Raw genomic sequence first — 22,905 nt, forward strand, 5'->3', positions numbered from 1 at the left:
TAATATTTAAATGCCACTTAAAAAGTGATTTAAATATTTGTGTCAAGGGATTGGTACTTCAGAAAGAGTTGCAGAGATTCAGAACAATATGAGTACATGTGCTTCACATATGGCACTGCAGAGCTGGGCTTATGTGACAGTTTAAATCCTATCATTTCATCCTGAATACAGCTAGTAGTCTTTCTTCCTCTGCAACTAGATCAGCTATCTCTTTCTTACCAAGAATTTGCAGGCTCAGTAGTAACTTTTTATTGTTATTCATTACTGCTCTGATGAACTTTCAAACCTAGCAGCCAGAAGTTTTTGAATCTGCAAGTACCCCATGCAATTTAACTTGAATGCCACAGAGTTCTGAACTTCCTTTGGGGGTAATGGGATCTCCATGGCAATGAGGCCTGCTGAGAGAGAAATATGGGCTTGGAATTTGATAAAAGATGACTTGGGGGCTGTAAAACACCATCGTCCTCATCCCAAAGTGATAATTAATCATGAGCTAAAGCAACCTGGTTTGGGAGACTGTAGAAAGGCATGGGCTGAGAAACTGGGCTCCAAGAGGCATCTTGGGAATTGCCTCATATTAAAAAAAATCCTTTTTGGTAGAAAAAAACCCCAGAAAGGTGTGTCATGAAGAAAATATAAATGCATAGAAGAGCTCAGAGCCTGTAATGCTTTTAGTTGACAAGTTCCTGGCACGGTGCCATTCTTGGAGGAGTGGTGCAGATTCCATTCACAAATACTCAGGTTGCAGCATCTCTGGGAGGTCGTCTGGGGTGGCTTTAAAACTCTGCATGTGCCTGCTAAAATAATGCCTTTTTGCTGGTATTTTTATACTTGCAGGTCATAATTGTTTAAATAAAAAAGTGGGAATTTGAGCCTAATCTTGTAACTGCTGCTTCTGTATAAACTGGAAGTTCAGGTGTGTTACATGTGTGTGAGTCTGATGTTTAGAAAGGGCCAAGTATCAGGTCTGAGAACTGTGAAAATGAAGCAATGAAAAATGATTGAGGTAAAAATGTTACAAGTATCTAAACTGTTTCAAAACAAAGCATTAGCTGCAAAACTCTATCAGAGGTCCAGGTACCTCCTTATTCCTTCATGAACTTTATGATTTTTTATGATTAGCTGGTTGTATGTTTAGTTTGTTACATATAATATATAATCAGCTCATTGTATCTTTAGTTTGCTACATATAAATGTATATTATATATATGCAATAAACATTGATATTGAACTCTTTTTATTTAAATCTTAAGGATTTATAAGCCATTTGTAAGCACTTAGGTTTGTTTCTGTGTGCATCCTGTGTTCTTTTATTCATATTAGATACAGTCTTAGACTGCTGGTGGTCACAAACGTGACCATACAGGAACAAATGTGTCGCAGAGTAGTTAGTTCTTTTCCTTTTGCTCCACATAAAGTGGCTCACAAATGATGATAATGCTCTTATTGCTGAGTCTTGACTGATTACTTCTAATTTTGGTTCTCAGGGGTTATTTGATTGCAGCACCTTCTGTTTTCCGAGCTGGTGTGGAGGAAGCCATAAGTGTGACCATCTTCAACTCTGCCAAGGAGACAACAGTCCAGATCCAGTTAGTGGTCAAAGGAGAAACTGTGTCACGAAACCACGGAACAGTTCTGGGTAAGGTACTGTGATTCTGAACTTGAGAACTAGTTTGTAAGTTGGGGTGCTGTGGGAGCACAACAATATCTGTTAATTGCTTTAGGTGATAATGGAACTGGAGGCAAACTAATATCTAATTAATTGGCTACTGCTACACCACCTCAGTTGATTGTGTCAATGTGTTTTTGATGTATGTGATAACAAACCGGTCAATAATTTTAGAACACCAAAACATACACAGATGTTGATATTCAAAAGTTTTATAGTGAATATCTTTCCTTTTGAAGCCTGAATATTTGTCACTGAGGGGCTATATAAGGAATAAGATAAGTTTATTTTAAAGAAAAACATAAAATCTGCATCATTATCATCATCATTTTCTTTCCTTATTTAAAAATAAGTGCTGGGAATACAGTCTCTCCATCTTCAGGATTGAGTGTGGCTGAGAGAGGTGGTAATATTTCTGCAGTTGGATAAGTCATTAAAATCTAAGGCAGATAGCTCTATCCTGTGAATAAAGACAGAGTGTTTTGATTACATCCAACTTGAATAAAGACAGAGTGTTTTGATTACATCCAACTTAATGCTGAGTGAATTTACACTGATGAAAGTGGAGTCCAGTAGCACTGTTGTACCACTGCTAGGAGTGGTGTGAGCTGTGTTGTCAACAAGGCTCAGGCAATCAGGCTCTTTAACCATCATATATTTTAACCGTTCTGTGTGTTAAAATTGGGAGTTATATAAAAGCCGTTTCCTTTCTTGGAACAGATTGTCTCTGGTTGTATCCTCCCCTTGTTGTCTTTGAAACTGGCTGACAATTGCAAATTAATTCAAAGGGAGTGATACTTATACATATGGACAGCGTATGCTCAGGACAACTCTTAGGTATGCCCATATCCAGCAATCAAAATAGATCCTATCAGTGTTTTGAGAACTATTCAAGTCCCAGAAAAGGCCATGTTCCTTTTAACAGCAAAATACTTCTGTAAGCACAGACTACTCTGTGGTGAAACCTCAGCCTTGATGGTGCTCTCCAACCATAGAGAACTTTGCAGTTTATCTTGGGCAAAAATTGTGAATAAATGTGGACCAAGTTTATTTTGGAGAACTCTGCTTGGTCCAATTTGCTCACCCTGCAGATTGTTTTGCAGAGCAGGAAAATTATTTTAGGTGAAATCATAATGAGGGTGTGTCAGGGAGCAGCTCTATGGTATTTGCTAAACTGCAAATATCTAAAATGTTAGTGCCTTACCTTGAGAATAACTCTCTCTCTTGCTCTCTTATTTTAGATAAAGGAACAATTAAACTGAAGGTAAGTGTCAATTATTTTAAGATGTTTTTGGCGAAAGCATGAGGGACTTCCCTTCAGCCACATCAGGCATTGGTCTCTGAGCAGCTGAGGCACAAATACATGTCACATTCTGGTGCACACACTGAGGAGGAAGGAACCTGCTCAAGAGGAAGAGTGGAGAGTGAAAAGAGCAATGCTTGACCCATCACAGCTCACCTGTCAGGCCCTTAGACCACTAAAGAACATCAGTGGCTCATGGCTCAACGTAAAGTTCTATGTTGGGGTTATTTGATTAGAATGGCAGTACAGAATTCTGTGTAGGTTATGACTTCAAATGCAGGCAAAATTGAACTGGACTGAAGAACAAGCCTTTAAAAGTGTTGACTCTCTTAACTTAGGGCTCACTTTGGACTTGTCTTCTTTGGGATGTAAAGGGGACGGGTGGAACAAAATACTAAACTGTGACCCGCTTCTAGAATTGTATGATCAGGTTTTTTACTGTGTAATTTTTAATCTGCTGTCATTTTCACAGTCTGAGGAACTGGTTGAAAATGTGCAAGCATAAAATTTTTGTCGGGGGGGGGCTTTTTTTATGTTGGTGGTTGGGTTTTTTTCCTCTGTTGGTAGAGCTGTGTGTTCCATAGCAGGAACACACCTTTTGTAGTGGAAGCTGCACATGCAGATCATAGATCAAATATCACTTTGCATGAGTGATAAAGGGCAGAAGAGAATTTCCTGCCATGTTTTTACCATGACTTTGCCTCCTTTGAAGTTTATATGTTCTAGAAGGTCTAGTGTGTTCTTCATTTTCTCTTTATTACTAACACACTGTTACACTGAAACGCAGCAGGTGGCTGCTCTTGCTCACTTCAGTGTCACTTATATTCCCAAAAGCTCAAAGGCTTTTTCTGTGTCTTCCTTACCTCCTGGTCTGTTTTCTAGGTGCCCTCAGGGCTTCGTGGACAAGCCCATTTGAAAGTCTGGGGCAACAGGCACCTGGCAGAGGAAGGGTACATCTTCCACAACTACACCACAGTCACTATTGACAGCAAAGGGTCCTCAGTGTTCATCCAGATTGACAAACCTGTCTATAAACCCAAGCAGAAAGGTAAATTTTGACAATTTGCCAGATCAGGGCTGCTTTCAAGCAAAGCTTTCTTCAAGGGTAGTTTCTAGGATGAGCTGTTCAGCCTCAGCTCTGATGACTAATAAATGTCTTCTTTTCCTTTTTTTAGTGTTGATAAACCTCTTTATGGTGACTTCTGACTTGAGACCGGTCAATGACAGGGTAAAGGAAACTTTTTTTCTTTCACAGTGTAAAATATGCTGGAATACTTGATAGCCTGGATTTTATTCTAATGTACATCTGTGCAGAAATATCATTGGCTTTTTAACCTATTTAGTCTTATCCTGTGGTAGCTTATTGTATTTGCAATTTAGTTTTTTTTCACTTGATCGCATTCCTGTTGAAGGAGAATACGGGCTTTTGGAGCGCTGGAAAATAGGATGCAAATATGCCAGAACAGATAAAGAATTTTTCAGACTTGCACCTTATTTAGGTAGTGCACAGATATGCAAAGTATTAGTTTTCCACTTAGATGTGTGGATGAAATGTGTGTTTCTCAGGCTGCTCTTGGCAAAGAAGAGATGTTTAAACTCTATCACTTCGTGTATCACACCTTGCTTGTGCCAAGTCAACTGTTTGTCACAAGAAGCAGAAAAGCAGCTTTGTTTCATAAAGTCTTTTGTTGTTTTTTTTTCTTTCAGATTGAAGCTTATGTGGTGGTGAGTATCTGTCTGCCCATCTCACATGTGTCCTGTACAGGCAACAGGTTCTCGTAGCCTGAAGAGGGTCTGCAGCTTTTCAAGTCTATTATGGCCATTCCCAAACTATCCTATGCAATTATCTCTCTCCCCGCGTCTTTAACTGACAAGACTTTGTGTCTTGCTCTTTTGTTACCACCAACAAATATCCTGGTTTTCTACCTCAGTCTCAGAAATCCATTCCCATTTTTCAACCTGAGAGGAATTGACTATATTCACTGGGACTTGTAAGGGTAACAACCCCACTCAATTTTCCCCTTCAGATCCCCTCCTGTCCTTCCGCTGGCTGGGCTGGTATAGCAGGGCCAATCTCATCTCTGCACCCAAACATTTTGATAGTGGACAATACAAATCCATGGCAAGGAAAGGGCGCTCCTCCCTTCTTCCTTATGAGGTGAATGAGAGGTTCCTTCTGTGTCTAATCTTAGTTTTTTCTTTTTTTTTTTCTCTTTTTTTTTAAACCGTGTGTTTAAACAGAAGAATCCACCTTCTTCTCTTGTTTGTGTTTAGCACAGATTTAATGCTGGCAAAACCAGTAGAATTCATTTCATCTGACTATGTCACCTAAAAATTGTCTTGCCTGTCGTACCCTTTAGGAATAAAGTGTCACCAGAGGTCAGTTCATCCCATCTGAAAGAGGCGTCTTAAAACAGGTGGAAGATCTGCTGCTTGACAGCACTTGCTTGTGTGCATTGCTTACAATGCTCTTAAATAATTTTAGAAAGCAAATACCCCTGGTAAAGTATCTTCAGAACACATATATTAGTTACACTTGGACTGTTAGTGATGTGTGTATGTTAAAAAATTAAGTTCTTTGTTGCAAACTGAGTTCAATGCGTTAGTGATACTGTGATGTTTCTCATTCCTAAACCATGTGCAGGATCCTCGGGGGTCACGGATGATCGAGTGGAGCAATTTGAAGCCATTTTGTTGTGGTGAGTTTTTCAGATTCCTTTCCTCCTTGTATTGTTATTCGCCTTTGCTTCTGCTTCCCCTGAGTTGTGTTCAATAAGCCTTGGCAATGTCTGAACAGCAGCACAGAGTTCACAGTCCGATTCCTTTTTTCAGGTATTGTCAATATGACTTTTCCTCTGTCTGATCAGCCAGTGTTTGGGGAATGGCTCATCTTTGCTGAAATGCAGGGACACACGTACAACAAATCTTTTGAAGTTCAGAAATATGGTGAGTTGGCTGGAACCCAAGTGCATTTGGAAGAACAGAACACTATGAAATGTTTTCTCTTGAGGAAATACCTGAAATAATGCATTTAAAATGTCATGAGGAAAAATTCCTTCGAGCTGTGGCATGGGGACACTGGTAACTGGGTGTTCTGCTAAGATGGTCTTGGTTTGCTGCTGTTGTTGACTGATCCTCTGCTGGTTTACCCACTCAGCCCTGATGGACCACAAGAAGGATCTGGTCAGAGCTGTGTGGGCTTTCTTTATAATCTGGGCAATGAGTTCTTCTTCAAAAGATTCTGCTGTATTTTTTCATTGTAGTATTACCAAAGTTTGAGCTGCTCATTGACCCCCCTCGCTACATTCGGGACCTCTCACTGTGTGAAAAAGGAATTGTCCATGCCAGGTAGGAACATATCCCAAATCAAGTTTCATTACTCTGGATTGTAGTACAGTCACTGGAGCTTGGATCCCATCTACTGCTGCTGAATTTTCAGATTATTTCTTGTCATCATTATCAGCTTTCTTGTGTAACATTCCTAGAATGTTAAAAATAAGCTGGAAAACTGTCTGTTTTCTAGATGTGCAGGTAACATGTTATTGCCTTGATATAAGCAGGAAAAAAGAAACTATCTGGAGGTTATTAAATATCTTCTTTCTATTTCAGATACACATTTGGAAAACCAGTGACAGGGAAGTTAATTGTCAATATGACTATAAATGGTGTGGGGTACTACAGGCATGAAGTGGGACACCCTGTCCTCAAGACTACCCAGGTGAGGAAGACCACTGACTCACCTGTGATCTGTGTTCCTTAATCCCACAGCTCTGTTTTGTTACTGATGGGAGATCAGAAAATAAAGAATGAAATGGGATAATTAGGTCCAGCATAATAAAAAATATTACTTGTTTTTGCATGGTCTGTTTATGATTTGGGGGGATGGGAATTTATTGGCATAGCATTAATCTGGTTTTAGAGCATATTGGGCTGAGGAGAACAAGAGATTGAGGGACTGTGACAGAGCTAGTCCAGACTAGGGATAAGGAGGAAAATGAAACTTGCTTGCTTTCTTCCTTCCTTCATCCACTCCCCAATTAACTCTCTCCACTCCTAATCCTATAAAAATACTGCTGCAAACTCTTATCTAGTGCCTGTGATTTAGACTTGGCTTACAGACCTTCTCTGGATGTGAATGCAAACCTACATTTCTGTTCCCCAACACAATTTGTAGATTGATGGCTCTGCTGTTTTCGATGTGTGTGTCAAAGACATGATGCCAGCTGATGTCCCAGAGCATTTCCGAGGCACAGTCAACATCTGGGCCACACTGATTAGCTCTGATGGGAGCAAACAAGTCACATTTGATGACTCAACACCTGTCCAGAAACAGCTGATTGATATCAAGTACTCCAAGGACACCAGAAAACAGTTCAAACCTGGACTGCCTTACAAAGGGAAGGTAAGATTAAAATAGAACCACCATGAGATTGTACTGACTTGATCTCAGGATGTCACACCATATTCTCTGGTGTGTTTTTCCCACCTGGAATTGCTGGTCATGTAAACCCTGTTATTCTATGAATGTCACACTGTGTAGGTAGAAGTCACTTACCCTGATGGAAGTCCAGCTGACAGGGTCACCATCCTAATTAAAGCTGAGCTCACACCAAAGGACAATGTTTACACAAGCGAACTGGTATCAAGGAATGGCCTGGTGGAGTTTGAAATCCCCTCCATCCCCACAGCTGCCCAATATGTCTGGCTGGAGGTGGGTAAAAGATCTTTGTAGGATTAGCGGGCTTTAATGTAACTAATCTTGTCAAACCTGCACTTTATAAAATCAGTGCTACAAACAGGAAATTGCTGCCTTTTTAGCTTCAGCTACTGGATTTCAACATAGCAAACACTTGCTTTGTTTCTTGCTGCCAATAGAACTGATGTTGAGAACCACCATGAAAAGATGCTTCTCCAAATACAGCTTAGCAAGGTAGTAAGGGTCTGATATTGCTGTTTAAAGATGACAAGAGATGAACAGCTGGAAAGCATAAAATGGGAGAAGGGGATACAACATAAAAAGAGCACAAATCAGGATTTCTATGCATGATTTCTATGCATAACATTCAGATGTAACTTTTTTTTTTTAAAGACCAAAGTGACAGCAATTGATGGGAAACCCTCTGGGGATCAATATCTGCCCAACTACTTGTCCATCAGCAGCTGGTACTCGCCCAGCAAATGTCACATCCAGCTCCAGGCACCAGACAAACCTTTCCAGGTATGTTGGCGTCATATTCGATCATGGCAACAATTCTTGGCTAAAAGTTCTTAGTTCTAATTAAATATTTCTAGGTGTTTCTGGGATCCTGAACTGTTTTTGTTTCCACTCCAAAGGGAGGAAACTTCAAGGAGCTGCACTTCAGCCACCAAAGAATTGTTCAATATGGGTCACACACAGTGCTAAGCAAAGCACCTTTGATGCTTTATGCAGCACCTCATTCTCCTTCGTGTTGTGGAGATCATTGGAATTCATGTTATTGGGGTGGCTTCATTACTAAAAATCAAAATTAAGGCTGTGTAGTCTCACTAGAACTTCCAGTGTAAATCTCAACTGTATCTGTTTATTATTCCAGCTACTGAACTCTGAACACAGTTACCTTGTCTTTTGTAGGTTTCGTAGGAGCCTCTCTAAAATTGTAATCCTGCCCTATAAAAGTTGCAATTTCTCTCATAAAGGTCTGATTTAATCATGATTCCTGTTGCATATTGTTTTCTGAGAGTTGTTTAGGGTTTCTTCTTACGCAGGAAGGTGTTCCGAGGGTCTGCATATTGCTTTGTGGGGAAAAAAAGTGTGTTTTGGTAATACATGCACTTAAGTTTCTGTTATCTGTCAGGTTGGTTTCAGATTCTTTGTATCCAAATAAGAGCTTTTTTTTTTTAATCGTTGAATTTCATGGAAGTTTAATGGCTAATTAATCTTTTACAAGTTTCCTGAGGTATGGAAAGGGGATTATACACTGCTAATCTGAACACATTGTTCTTATTATAACCTGATTAGAACTAATTCTTCTGTGGGAAAGCTAGGAGTTGGATGACCAGCTGATGTGGGAACTGTTTCCCTGCATTGCCAGCTCTTACTGGGTGTTCCAATTAGCTACATTTATTTTTTAATGAATTGTTTCATCATTTGCACTGTGGGGATTCTTAATACTTCAAATATTTAATGTCACAAGGCACTTTTTTGACTTTGTGGCATTCTCACTATATTTAACCATTAGCAGCTCCTTGTAGTCAAGTTCTGCCCTTTTGGTTTGTACCATGTGGACATTCTGGAAGGACAACACTTGGTGCTGGAGAAAGCGAAGTTTTTCAAAAGATTTTTTTGGAATTTAACATCCAGCCTGAACAGTTTTAATTGGGAATTGTTCTACTTTAAATGACAGGAGGGTCAGGAGTGGAAGCTTCTGCAGAAATCTTGCTGAACACCAGTGCCAGCTGCTCCTCAGGTCCCTGAAGCAAGAAGTTTGTGTTCCTAGGAAAGGGGAATTATTACCGAGTCCTATTTGGGGGATTTTTTCTTCTGAGCATTCAGTACTTAGCGAGCCTCTCTGTATACAGGGCTTCAGTGCCCAGAGTGCTGCTCTGGAGCCTATTGCAGGCACCAGATGAGCTTACCCAGACAAAAAAAAGCTTTCTTCTCATTTATTTGTGTGTTTGACACCTCCCTGAGTACCAGACTTACAAGTTATTATCAAGACTTGTGTAACTGGAAAGCATTTTCCCTCAGATCTATTCCCAGAAATTTCATGCCGCGTTGGTTATGTTTGAATTAGTATTTGCCACATGAATACAGTCCCTGTGTATAATCACAGTTAAACTGCTAAGACTATCAAACACACATCTCTTTCTACCCTGAACCTATGTATCTCTTTCTTTTTTTGGGGGGCTGGACTACTGAAGGGGTGTCTAAAATTCAACCAATTCTGACAGCTGCTCTGTGCCGAAAGGCTTAACTTCCAGGATTCCAGAGATTCCTTCATTGTTTCATTAATGCATACAACCCCCAGCTCATTCTCCTGTAGATTTGCAGGGAGTGGAGAGCTGAACACTGACCTCTTTTTATTGTGAGAAAAGCCCATGACAACAGTGCTAATGTAGCACACTTTTCAATGCTTATGTTTGTTAGGAGAGGGGGGTCACACCTCCCGTGGCCTGAAACCCAAAGGGACTTCTGTGCTTTATAAATCAAAAGTGTACATTGCAACAGACCAGATCTTTTGCTTTTCTGTCTCTGGGTGCAGGTAGGAGAGGAGGCTTGGATTGCAGTGAAGTCCACATGTCCCTGCAACTTCACTCTACATTATGAAGTGGCATCGCGAGGCAACATTGTCCTCTCAGGACTCCAGCCCAGTAACGTCACCCAGCAGAGGAGCAAAAGAGCCACCTTCCCCTCTGAGAAGAACATTGGTATCACACATTTCCCAGGAACAGGTAGCTAGCAGCAGAAATGCAATCTCTCTCCTGTTTTCAGGGAAGAAACCACTCTTCCACAAACCTAAGTATCCACCTTTTTTGAACTGGATGCTCCTCAAAGAGTGTAGAATCATTTTGTGCAAGAAAAATAGTGATACATGTCTATCCTGGTAACCTGTCTGCAGTAGCAACCAGTTTGGGAGTCAGGCAAAGAGTAAAACATGTGCCCAACCCAGCTTCTGGGAATCAGAGGTTTGGGAATTTGTAATGACTTTTTGCACTGAAGATTTGTTCTCAGCTGTTGCGTTTACAGGCTGCCTGAAGGCATTGTGGTTGCTCTGTCTTTGGAAGTGTTCCAGGGCAGGTTGGATGGGACTTTGGGCAACCTGATCCTATGAAAGATGTCCTTGTCCACAGCAGGGGGCTGGAACTAGATGATCTCTAAAGGTTCCTTCTAACCCAAACCTTTGGGTGATTCTATTTAACTTCTGCAGTGATTATATGCTCGATAAACGGCATAATCGGGGCCCCCTGGTGGTCTAGTGGTTAGGGTGCAGCGCTCTCACTGCCGTGGCCTAGGGAACTCCTCCGGGCAGATGGAGCTCGTCAGCCCTGTAAGGCCATCCATCTAAGAGAAGGTCACTCTAAACAAACCTGCGTCCTGAGGACCTCGCTGCCACTGTCCGAGCTCGCTTGGCCCCAGCAGATGAACCTTAGGATTAAAGGGTGGGCTCAGTTCAGCGCACACTGCGTCTCACCTAAAAAATCCACTGCGCAGGCTTGGAGGGTAATGACCTTTCCCAAAAATCTTCGTTTGCGAAGACTGGCCATGAAACTGCATAATCATTTTCAAATTCATTTATACCTTTTCTCTCAGCAGAGTTTTGCAGCAGTAGATATCCTTTTTTTGTTTCTTTTTAATGGCTTAATAACTTGACCGTGTATTTCCTTGATTTTTATGACTGGAAAAACACTGAGTAGTCATTCCCTATCCACCTTCACTGTGCTGCTCATTATGTTAAGGGTGCTAATTTCTCATCAGCTTTCACAAAGAAGAGAAAAAGGGAAAAGACTGAATTAAAGAAAAACGTGCAACAGGGAAGAATGCAAGCCTTGGGAGTTCTGTGCCTCTCAGCAGCAGGATGGGGCAGGAAGAAGAGATATTTTGATAAATAAGACTATATTTTTCACCATTTATGTTCTAGCACCTACCAGCACACCTACAGCAGAGGTTGAGGTGTGTGTGACGTTCCTGAGATTCTCAGTCCTTCACTCCATGACTCCCTTGGGCCGTCTCCTGGTGTACTACGTGAGGGAGAACGGGGAGGGGGTCACAGACAGCCTGCAGTTCGCTGTGAACTCCTCCTTTGAGAACCAGGTAGGGGCTCTGGAGCCAGCGGGGAGGAAGGGATGGGGTTTCGTTCTTCCCTGTAGACATAACTGGGCTTAAATGTTCATTTCCAGGTTGCAGTGGTGCTCTCAGCAAATGAGACCAGACCTGGTGATGTCGTGAACATCAAGATCAGAGCTGCAAAATCGAGCTGTGTCTGCATTGCCACTGTGGATAAGAGTGTCTACCTGCTGAAGACAGGCTTTCAGCTGACAGCCAGTCAGGTATAAGGAGCTTAAGGCACTGATGTCTTTACCTCAGTGCTGCGATCCACATCTACCTTGTGTGTACCTTTGTACCCAAGGACAGCAGCCTCTGCCCTTTCCCTGCAGGTTTTTCAGGAGCTTGCAGAGTATGATGTATCTGATGCTTTTGGAGCTCCAAAGGAGGAAGGGCACTTCTGGTGGCCAGGCATGTCCTCACATAGACGCCGTAGATCTTCAGTCTTTCCCTGGCACTGGGACATCACCAAGGACGCTCGCTTCGCCTTTACAGTAGGAAGAATGAGCCTCCCTTCTCTATGGAGTTGTTTTGCTTTCATGTTTGCAGGATGATTTTTCAGCTCCATATTTTGCCCATACCAGAGCTATTTCTGAGAGGAGGCTGGAAAGTAATTTTTGAGAACAGAGTTCACTGTTCCAGCAAAAATGTTGGAGAGACGTTATTTGATTTTGGCCAGTCTTGATGAGAGGGCCAGTTACGCTATTGGGGGAAGGAATTCATGCTGATGCTCTGGAGAATTAGAGGGACCAGAAGGTTCCTCCAGCTGTGGATGAGCTTGCAGGTCTCTTCTGCAGCTCCTCTGACAGGGAAGGAAGGTGGAATGTGAGTCTTTCCTTGTAGTCTTTTCCCTTTTGGACTATCCTTTGGAAATCATTTACATTTCTTTCCTGCCCAAGCTCTGCCAGCTTCTGTGGCCATCTGCATGAAAGATCAGGAATGTTTTCTTTGTATCCTCAATCAAGTTACTGCTTAAATGCCATATGTTTAGGTAGTTGTTTGCTTGGTGTCTTTCTATAGTTAAACCTGACCAGATTTTAAATATCTTATTTCTTTGATCTGTGCTGTGTATTTGCATTAACTTTCAAGTTGAGCATTTAAAACAAGTTCTTTTTCTTTTAATTTATTCATACACTAATTCATTTGTTCATTGCTTTGGATACTAACAGTGCAGTCCTTTAAGCTGAGAATAGTCACCTCACCTGTGGGTTTTAAGACATGTTACTATTTCCATTAGCTTCTTGCTTTCCTTTTGTTTAAAATGATGTTACTTCATCTATTTGAGAAGTTCTCCTTGTTTGCCTCTTCTTTTCCTTCCTGGAGTTGCACAGTAGAGTCCATCCACCCTTTCAGACTCTGCTGACATCCCACTTTTCTGTCTTCCTCACCATGCAGGGTGTAACCTCTGCTCCCTGATTGCCTGAAATAAGAACATTCCACCTGAAAGGCTGTGCTGTGAATGTTTTATATTCTTTACACAGACTCTTACTGCTGGCTGCTCTGAAAGACAGATTGACCTAGAGAACCAGTGTCCCAGGTCTAATGTTTGATGTTCTTTCCGATTTTAATCCACGTAACTGCTAATAATTATGATCCTTGCTTCCTACAGCTCCTCTGTCTCCTCATTCTTTGTCCTTTCTGGGATTTTTAGCTAAATTGTTTTATTATGTTGCCTTAAACCCCAAAGGCTTTCATATATTCCCCCAATGCCTCAACCTCTTAAACTCTAAATCCTTGTTGCAACCCCCCATTTCAGGAGTCACTACTGCTTCTCTCCCTGGGATCTGGTTTTGTTCTGATGCTGCTTTTTTTCTTCCTGAGAGGTAGAAGTTCTTGGGAAAGGGTGCATATATTGGGAGCTGGTGTGACTGCAGGGCTGCATCCCTGGTGTGTGATAACTGGGTGTGGATGTGGAGAACAAAGCTCATTCTTTGGCATCTGAGAGCTGCTGTCTCTTATGAATAAGTGCATTTAGTGGACAGAGCTGGCAGAGAGCTTTCTCAGGAGTTCTGTGCTTTCCCTGTGGAGCTGTGTGGACAGTTTTCATTTTGCTTGGCATCCCTGGCAGTACAGAATTGGTGATGTCTGATGTGAGAGCTGCCTGCTAAGTGCAGCAGAACACTCTGGAAACTTTTAGGAAAGGTAAAAAGCTGTAGTGTTGCATTCTAGGGGGAAAAATCTGTGTAATTATTTTTTTACCTCTAGCTCCCTGGCAGTCACATATGCCCAGTAATGTTAGATAGTGATTTAAATGCATTTTCCAAGCAGACAAGAGCTTTCTCATAAAACCTCTGCAGATGCATCTTCATTTTTATATAAAATTTTTAAAAAAATCCTCAGGTTTCAATTGAGATTTACCCCATAAATGTTAGAACAGGATTGAGACATTCTATTTTAAAAAGTTTTTCTTGGTACACATTTAATTCTCTTAATTTATTTTTTTCCTTGCTGGTTTTTGTTTTGTGGTCTTCATTTGCATGTTCTAGGAAACTGGTTTGGTGGTAATGACTGACATAGTCAGCTTGAACCACAGGCAGAATGGAGGAATGTACACAGACGAGGCTGTTCCAGCCTTCCAGCCACACACTGGGACCTTGGTGGCCACAATGCATTCTAAAATAACAGCAAGGTAACTTTTTTTTTTTTGTAATATATATTGTCTATGTTACTCTGAGCTGTATTTTCTTTCTTCTATATTATCAACTGCTTTCCACCCCCATACCCCCAGGTTTAAAGGCAGTGGTGGAGAAACTCTTCTGATGTCTTGATAGACTTAACAAAACTTACAGCTGACATTACTTTGTTAAATTTAGTTTAATTCCGGAAAAATGTAGAGAAATATTCTTCAAAATGAAGATATGAATATGATATGATTTGATAAGATATGATATGAATCATTTGACACTCTTTCATATGTCAGTTTTCTGGGAATTAGTTGCTGCTTTCTCAATATTTTCAAGCTAGAGCTGGTTTCACAGAGTTAATTGCTTGTTATTTTGGCCATTCAGCTGGTGGTCAAAATGAGGGGCTGCAGGAAGAATAAATCCTGAAGTGCAGTGGGTAATTCTGAGCCTTCCATTTGCATCCTGAACATCCTGGGAGCTTCTCTTAGCAGAGCCAGGGGGTTAATTAACAAAAAGATAATGAAGCATCATAGGTGTAGAAAAACTGACTAAATTATTAAAATATTAGAGGTCAAGACAACTCCAAGAGAAGAAGTGGAGAGGAATATAAAGTAGTGATTGTAGTAACTGCCGTTAGTTAGGCCATATCATATCCTGGGAAGTCACATGCTCAGTGTACTCCTTTTGACTTCCTTTGGTGAAAGAATTTGGATCATAAAATCAGATAATCTTTAAAACTAGCAGAAATAATATAATCTTATTTGTACTGGGTTTTTTTACATTCTTATTTATGTCTGCAGAGTGTGTGTGTGCACAATGGGATTGTTTGGGAGGACCATGTAATTTGTGTTATGGGTGATCGCCCACTCACTGAATGAGTCTGTAGCGAGCCAGAATGTTGGTGATGTGAGTTGCAGTCAGGTGATAACTCTGATTTATCAGTTAAAACTGTCTTAATGAAAGAGTTAATTCACAAGGACTTCTTTCTTGTTCTAGCAGAGCAGAGAAGAGAAAAAGAACCTTCTTTCCTGAAACATGGATTTGGCATTGCCTCAATGTCAGGTATTGACAGGGAATTTTCTTAATTATATCCAGAGGGTTGTATCTGTTCAACTACAAAAAACAAAGCTCTGTAAAACCTACTGGAGTTACATTGGCATTTTCTGATATTTTTTCATTGTTTTTCTTCATTACCACCTTAATCAATACTCTTTGCAACATTTCATCTGATCTTGAAGTGTATTCACCTGCTTCAAGTGGAACCTGTCAGTTGTAACCACATTGATTCTCTATTGATTGCTTTTCAAATTCCTTCTTTCTCTGTCATCTGTTGCAAAAGCATCTCCCCCAAACCTTAATTTACTGCCTCATAAATAGTGATTTCCTCTGGGTACAGCTGGAACTAAGAAAATTAATAAATAGATAACTAATCTCTCCCACAACAGCACACCTAGGATAATTTGAAGCAATTATTAAAAGACTTCTCCAGGTTTGCAAGTAAACTTCCTTCTCAATAAATGATTATAAATTAAATTTGACAGGAACTTGGAGCAAGCGTATTCAAATCTGTTCAATTGAGCATGAAATATGCTTTGTAGAAATACACAGAGAATTCCAGAAGTGCCTGTTTGGGCCTCAGCAAGCTGGGGCAGTTAATTATAAGTGGGAGAGTGCGGAATAAAAAGTTGCAGATTGCATTTTCTCCACTTCATTTCTTTAGAAACAACTGAGTTGACCACTTCCACTCTCTTGAACAGGAAGAATTTATTTTTTTCTTCTACCATTTATAATTACAAAATACAATCCTCAAAAAAAAAAAAAAAGAAACAAAACCCTAATGTCAACTTCCCAAACCAATTCTAAAAATTCCTAGAGCCTGGCTGGAGGGTCTAATGGCTGGAAATGAGTGTGTACTTTGGCCCCCCGCCCAGAAGAGTAAGTGCCCTCATGTGTGAAAATAATGTTAATACTGGTTATGGGCTGAAATCCCAGTGGAAAGAACATCAGCTGCAACAAATTGTCCGGTTAAACAAACTGGAATCCTGCCAGTCCTAGAGCCAGGACACCCTTCTACTTATTCTTCAGGGCTGGGGATTATTGCAGGTACCAACTGCATAACTCCAGTTAGTATGAGGACCTAAATATTAAGGAATTAGTCTGCTTAAAAAAAGTTAAAATAGCTTTAATTTTTAAGTAGGTTTGGGTTAGATAACAGGAAGAAATTCTTTACTATAAAGGTGATATTGGCACAGGTTGCCCAGAGAAGCTGTGGCTGCCCCATCCCTGGAAGTGTCCAAGGCCGGGTTGGACAGGGCTTGGAGCAACCTGGGATGGTGGAAGGTGTCCCTGCCCTGGAATGAGGTGAGCTTTAATGTCTCTCCCAACCCAAACCATTCCATGATTTTGTAATAACTTGGTGTTGCCAAGCCAAGTGCATTTCCCAGGCTCTCCACTCTGAACTTTGAGCTGGGGAAGCACATTCATTGGCCAGTGCTTGGAGCCTGACTGAGCTTAGCATGTCTATTAAAAGGCACAGTGATCTTTAGTTTTCATCAAACCATTTGTTTTAATTCTTTCCCCACTGTACTATAAATACACAGATCAGTCCATGACCTCCTGCCTGGCTCCTGACAGTTCCTGCAGCTTCAGGCTCAAGGAGAATTGCAAACAGTTGATGTAGAGGAGCAAAGTGAAAGTGCTTCATTTATGCCAAAAGTGAATCACTTTCATGTGAAGAGCAGTGGAAGTGCAGTTCTTGGGGGTGGCCTGGATGTGGATCAGGCAGCTTTGCAGGTGACAATGTTTCATGGAATGTTCTGGGTTGGGAGGGACCCACAAGGATCATGTCATGCTATAGGCTCTCCAAGTTTGTTCTGAAGACCTTCCTTTCTCCTTTTCCATGCCCTCAAAAGCTCACGGAGCTGACAGCATGTGTATCAAACTCTGGGGAATAAATAAGAACTTGAGAGCAAAAAAACCTTGGGGTGTACTCGTAATTGCACCAATCATGCCGTCAGTTGAGCCATGAAATAGCTTTTGTTCTTGTGTTGGAGAAAAAGTTTTCTGTTCCAGGCAAGGCCAAAGATGCTTGGCAGGAGGGAAATTTTCTTCAGAAGAAAATTGAATTTCTGTTATTACAAAGCATAGAAGAGGATACCAGGTTTATAATATCCTGTTGGGGTATGCACAGGAAAGCTAAATACTCAGAGACTTGATTTTTAATAATTAGTTTCAATCCCCATTGGAAGAAAATGATGGGTTTGGAAGTTTTCTAAGTGAGGCATTCCAAACCCCAACAAACCAAAATGCTTCTTAATCAAAACAAACAGTTGCTGAACTTGGTGTCTAGAAAATTTCTCATTTGACCCTATATTCAAGCAGAGTCTACAGTGTAGAAATGGACACAGAGACAACAAAAAATACTTTTATTTCACTAGCTGATATTGATGCTGAGATAATGAAATAAATTGTTGTTGAACTGTTTTTATCCAGGACCTCATTCTGGGATTCTTTCTTTTTTTGTTGGTTTTTTTTTGGGTTTTGGTAGTTTTTTAGTTTTGTTTGTGGGGGATTTTTTTTTGACTTGATGCAGACACTTGCCTCTAAGAAAAGTCACTTTATAATGAGGCTGCAAATAAAGTTTTTAAACCTGTACAAATTTGTATGTTAGATTGTTTCACAGAACTAACTACTTACTGTTCTCCTTATAAATGTTTACAGGTCTCAACTGATAAAAAACATCGAGCCTTTTATAAGCTGCTGCTCAAAGCAGACACTGATGTTATCTTATAAATTTGGATGTGGAGGGAACTCCCCAAAATGTGTACTTAAATTAAATGCTTTGGAATGAAGTTAATCTGCTGAACCCAAATTATTTCACGTTCCTTTTGACAGTAACACATCAGGGGAGGCCCAGCTGCATGTGGATGTGCCTGACTCCATCACCACCTGGATCACGGAGGCTGTGGGTCTGTCTGAAGAGAAGGGTTTGGGCATTGCCAGACAGACAGAGCTGAAGACATTCAAGCCTTTCTTCATTGATTTCACCCTGCCCTACCACGTCATCCGGGGGGAACAGACCAAAATCCCACTGACTGTTTACAACTACCTGGCTGTGTGTGTAGAGGTAACAACCCCCTCCTTTTGCTGAACAACTCAATTCTGGTTTATCAGCAGAACCTCATAGTGATCCACAAGTTACATTAGATAAGGTACCAGCCTAATGTAGAGGTAAGCTCAGCAGAGGGGCCTTGAAAAGATAAATATTGCTTTTCAATACAAATATAAGTCATTGTTTTATTTACTTTCAGCTTGAAACACATGTAGTGGTCTGGAGTATCTTGCAGCACTTCAGAAGTACAAATATTGAAAAATATAGGGAAAAAATATAGAGAAGACAATTAGGAAGCTCATTGTGAATCACAGAAGAAATTCCTTCGTGATTGGAAAGCTGCCAGAAGTAGTTGTTTTGGTTTTTTTCCCAAGAAATCCTGTCTCCCAAGATGTTTTCTTCTCAAACTCATTGTCTCCCTACCCTCAGTAGTATCTCTCAGAAATACTTGTAGAATTGCTGAGCTGAAAGTACTGCTCTCAGTCAAGTACATGACTAGAAAACTTGAAGAACAAATAAATCTGTATGTTGTGATTTTTGTGGAGCATTTTGTGGCTTTCAGAATTCTTACAAGTGGCTTTGCAGCTGAAATTTGTAATGAATTCCAAAATTTTCACAGGTCCATGTGAAGATTTCTGTCCCAAAGGGCATAAAGTTTGTTGGACATCCTGGGAAGCACCATCTGACAAGAAAGAAGTGCGTTGCCCCTGGGGAAGCCAAACCCACCTCTGTTGTTCTCTCCTTCAATGAGCTGGGACTGAGCAACATCACTGGTAGTATAGAACTAAAAACAGCTTGTTGCTTGAAAGAGTTTTACAAGTGTTTCTTTTTATTTCTCTTTCGGCAGAAAATTCTTGTTTCTCTGCTACCCCAAAGGGGAATTTTTTATTCCACTTGCTGCCAACTTGGCTTTTCAACCTCATTTATTGTAGAAACACATTCTATACCTATAATGCACAGAAGAGCCTGTTACAAACATCAGGAGATTCCCTGGTTATCAGTTTTCCTGTTGTGATATTTGCTCACATGAGGTTGGACCTGATAGATTTCCCTGAAGAGAATTTTTAAATTTCCCTGGGAATTTTTAAATAAGAGAATAACAACAGATTTTGTACATCTTTCAACAAATAATCCCAGTACAAATTGGCCAACACCGAAAATTAGAGAAGAGTTTCTTTTTTGCCCCATGACTGACCAAATATTGCCTGGTTTTAGATGTGATCATTCAAATATGGCATAAGGGTAATAGGAGAGAGCTGTATTTCCAAAACACTTGATGTACTGGTAATTAGCTGTATCTAATTCGTTCAGATCTTCTCTTAAGCTCGTGGAGATCTTCCTGTCTCAAAATACCTCCTGCTTTTCCCTTCTATTTCTTAGCAAAAGCTTTTGCTTATGGTGGGACTAATTGCTGTCAGGATGGCATGCAGAGCTTAAAGAATGACAAACACTCAGAGGACACTTTCCTGGACAAAAGAACCCCAATGGGAGTGGATTATGTTCGTAGCAGTGTGATTATTGAGGTAAGAAAATAGGAATTTGCAATAATTCAGATAAAAATGGGCAAATTGTGACAGTTTTTAGGTAACCAAACATGGATAGGTTTATCAGAATCCTCAAATTGATTCGTGGTTTGTTTCCATGGTTGGAAATAATGTAGTGATACTTGTACAGAAAGAGCCTATGTGGTTCTGAGTTTACCTGGTGACTCTTCAATACTGTTCAGGAGAAAAAGGAATGGAAATTTTATTGGATAAACTTACCCTGTTAATCTAAAATGTACTGTGCTGTGAGGTTCTCTGCTGGTGGTTGGCACATGGTGTCATCTCTTTCCTATAAAGGACATAAACAACTGTACAGCAGCAGAATATCATTTCTGTGTTTTCTAAGTAAAACTGAGATCTGTTCCTGCTCATCCAAGCCCTGTGGGTTTATGTGTGGATTTCTGTCTTTCTATAGCCAGAGGGACTGTCTAGAGAATACACCTACAGTGTGTTCTTCTGCCCAAATGGTAAGTTCATGATTTGAATGAGAGATTCAGTTTGTTTGATTCAGTTTTAAATAGAAACATTTGGCTTCCTCTCCTTAAAAAAAAAAAAAAAAATTAAAATTTTTGTGTCCGTTTCTCTGTGATTGATGAGTTATGGTGTGTAGGAAGAATTTCTGAATAAAGAGTCTTTCTAACTGGGCTGGCTAATTATGAATTTGTTCTAACTGCCCAAATGATTTCTGGAAATGGCCATTAAATTCCTTTACTTTATGAAACAGTTTGAGTATTCAGCACTGTGGACAGTAACTGGGACTGTACTATATTTTCAGTTGGTCTTTTAAAATTCAGTTCTGGAATCAGTATGTCCTTTCTGCCAGAGATTTGGGTAGCTCAGAATTGGCTCCAGTAGCTAAACAGAGCTGCTTTTGACTACTAGATTTGAACCGAAAAATCACTTGTAGACTTCATGAGAAATTCAACTGAGCAGTTTGAAGTCTTCTTTATTTGAAGGATGTAAAAATAAAAGATGAGAAGAAACATCCATATTTACTTTCATAGTTTGTTTTAAGAGAAGCTGGAAAAAAACATTACTTAGGAAAGGTGTGTTTGTTTAAATTTAGTAATCAGCAGTGGGTTATTTTTGAAGTCTGTAAGCTCAGCTCTAATTCTTACAACATTCCATTATTTTTCTGGCTAGAGAAAATCCATATATCTACACCTAACAAATATGAGTACCAGTACATGCAGAAACCTGCCCAGATGACCCACTTTGATATTGCTGTGAAAGCCCACAATGATGCTCACCTGGCCTTGTCCTCTGGTCCCCGCGACATGGCAGAGATGACAGAGATTGTTATTGGTGGACATCAAAACAGCAAAACATGGATTTCCGTAAGCAAAATGGGTGAACCTGTGGCCAGCAGGGACACACCTGGGATCCTCTCCTGGGATGAATTCCGCAGCTTCTGGATCAGTTGGAAAAACGGAATTATCCAGGTACTGAATTCTTGTAAGGGTCTCAAAGTCTCTTTTTAAACAGAGTCTGAGCACACAAATGGCAGGTTTTCCTTAGGTTGGTGTAAAAGGTAAAAGATTCTCTCCTGTTGTCTCTTCTGTTTTAATTCTTTAATCAGAACAAATCTGCTCAGAACAAATCAGTTTGGTGTGTCCTCAGGACCTCAGTCTTCAACATTTTTAGTCCTTGAAGGTCAAGCTTGTGGAATTCTCATTAAACTTCCTTGGATTGTTTTGTGGGTGGGAAAGAGAAAGGTATTGATCCATGTGCAATGTTCTCTGATGCGCACATGAGTTAGGGGGTCCAAGGACACCTGGCAGAGTGACTCCAAATGTATGTATGGGCTCTTGGAACTGCCTGGTTTTCTGTCCCTTTCAGGTTGGCCACGGTATTCGGATGCTAAATGAGTCTATTATTGTGGAGTGGACAGTCCCCAAACAGCTTGAGGTGAAGTACGTTGGCTTTTCCACAGGCTGGGGGTCAATGGGAGAGTTTAAAATTTGGAGAAAAGAAGAGACTGATGAAAATCACAATGAAGCATTTACTCTTGGAGTTCCCCACAACATAATTCCAGGATCAGAAAGAGCTACAGCTTCAATCATAGGTATCAATTCTGAGGAGGTATCACTGGGTATCAAATGTGAAGAGATACTCCAGCTGTTACTTGCTTCTGACCAGTGTTTGAGTAATGCACACCTGATAAGATAGACATAGGCATTTACACAGGTTTATGCCGCTTAATTCTAGGACAAATGATTTTTTGGGGGGTTTTTTGTCACTTTTTTGAAACCTGTTTGAGTTGACAGTGATTTAAAGTTGATACTGAGAGCTTTGCAGAGGCACTGTCTGTTAGATAGAGTTCACAGTATTTATTTCATAATCATCATAATCACAAATCGTACTGTGTTCTAAACTCACCTTAATTTGGGAAGTCATGGACAATCCAACTCTGAAATGTGGAATTTCTTTAATCCAACAAAAGATTGAAGGGCTAAGATTTAACATATGAAGGACTTCCCACTTATGATACAGTTTATTTAACCGGTGATATTGGTGTAGTCAGGCGGGGTTTAATCATAATACACCAAAAGTCAAGTCTAACTGCCTAATACTGAACGTATCACCTCTTTCTCAAACAGGAGATGTGATGGGTCCTACTTTGAACAACTTGGACAACCTTCTGCGATTACCCTTTGGCTGTGGGGAGCAGAACATGATCCATTTTGCTCCCAATGTTTTTGTCCTGAAATATCTGCAGAAAACCAAACAACTCAGTCATGAGGTGGAGATTGAAGCTACTGATTACCTTGTTCAAGGTAACTCATTACATTCACAATTTATAAATGGAGAAAAGTTAGAAGAGAGTTTTACTTGTATCCTGTCATGCTTT

The 22,905-nt window shown here is 40.4% G+C and overlaps 1 protein-coding gene across 1 annotated transcript in view; it reads left to right on the top strand.

The window, feature by feature from the left end:
- Positions 1–1,493: 1,493 nt before the first annotated feature.
- The window catches only part of CPAMD8 (C3 and PZP like alpha-2-macroglobulin domain containing 8), a 47,846-nt gene continuing 26,434 nt past the window's right edge, over positions 1,494–22,905 (top strand). The window contains exons 1-25 of the mRNA XM_018088710.1: positions 1,494–1,639; positions 2,911–2,933; positions 3,855–4,020; positions 4,148–4,200; positions 4,680–4,697; positions 5,617–5,671; positions 5,805–5,918; positions 6,236–6,320; positions 6,582–6,690; positions 7,147–7,374; positions 7,513–7,683; positions 8,062–8,190; positions 10,214–10,403; positions 11,591–11,763; positions 11,850–11,999; positions 12,108–12,269; positions 14,262–14,404; positions 15,399–15,461; positions 18,294–18,525; positions 19,130–19,283; positions 19,891–20,033; positions 20,470–20,521; positions 21,198–21,496; positions 21,894–22,119; positions 22,655–22,831. Coding sequence (XP_017944199.1) covers positions 4,165–4,200; positions 4,680–4,697; positions 5,617–5,671; positions 5,805–5,918; positions 6,236–6,320; positions 6,582–6,690; positions 7,147–7,374; positions 7,513–7,683; positions 8,062–8,190; positions 10,214–10,403; positions 11,591–11,763; positions 11,850–11,999; positions 12,108–12,269; positions 14,262–14,404; positions 15,399–15,461; positions 18,294–18,525; positions 19,130–19,283; positions 19,891–20,033; positions 20,470–20,521; positions 21,198–21,496; positions 21,894–22,119; positions 22,655–22,831 — 3,109 coding nt within the window. The 5' untranslated portion in view covers positions 1,494–1,639; positions 2,911–2,933; positions 3,855–4,020; positions 4,148–4,164. The remainder of the gene's footprint in view (positions 1,640–2,910; positions 2,934–3,854; positions 4,021–4,147; positions 4,201–4,679; positions 4,698–5,616; positions 5,672–5,804; positions 5,919–6,235; positions 6,321–6,581; positions 6,691–7,146; positions 7,375–7,512; positions 7,684–8,061; positions 8,191–10,213; positions 10,404–11,590; positions 11,764–11,849; positions 12,000–12,107; positions 12,270–14,261; positions 14,405–15,398; positions 15,462–18,293; positions 18,526–19,129; positions 19,284–19,890; positions 20,034–20,469; positions 20,522–21,197; positions 21,497–21,893; positions 22,120–22,654; positions 22,832–22,905) is intronic.

This window comes from Manacus vitellinus, unplaced genomic scaffold (genome assembly GCF_001715985.3).
Source record: "Manacus vitellinus isolate BGI_N305 unplaced genomic scaffold, ASM171598v3 scaffold_107_pilon, whole genome shotgun sequence".
NCBI lineage: Eukaryota > Metazoa > Chordata > Aves > Passeriformes > Pipridae > Manacus > Manacus vitellinus.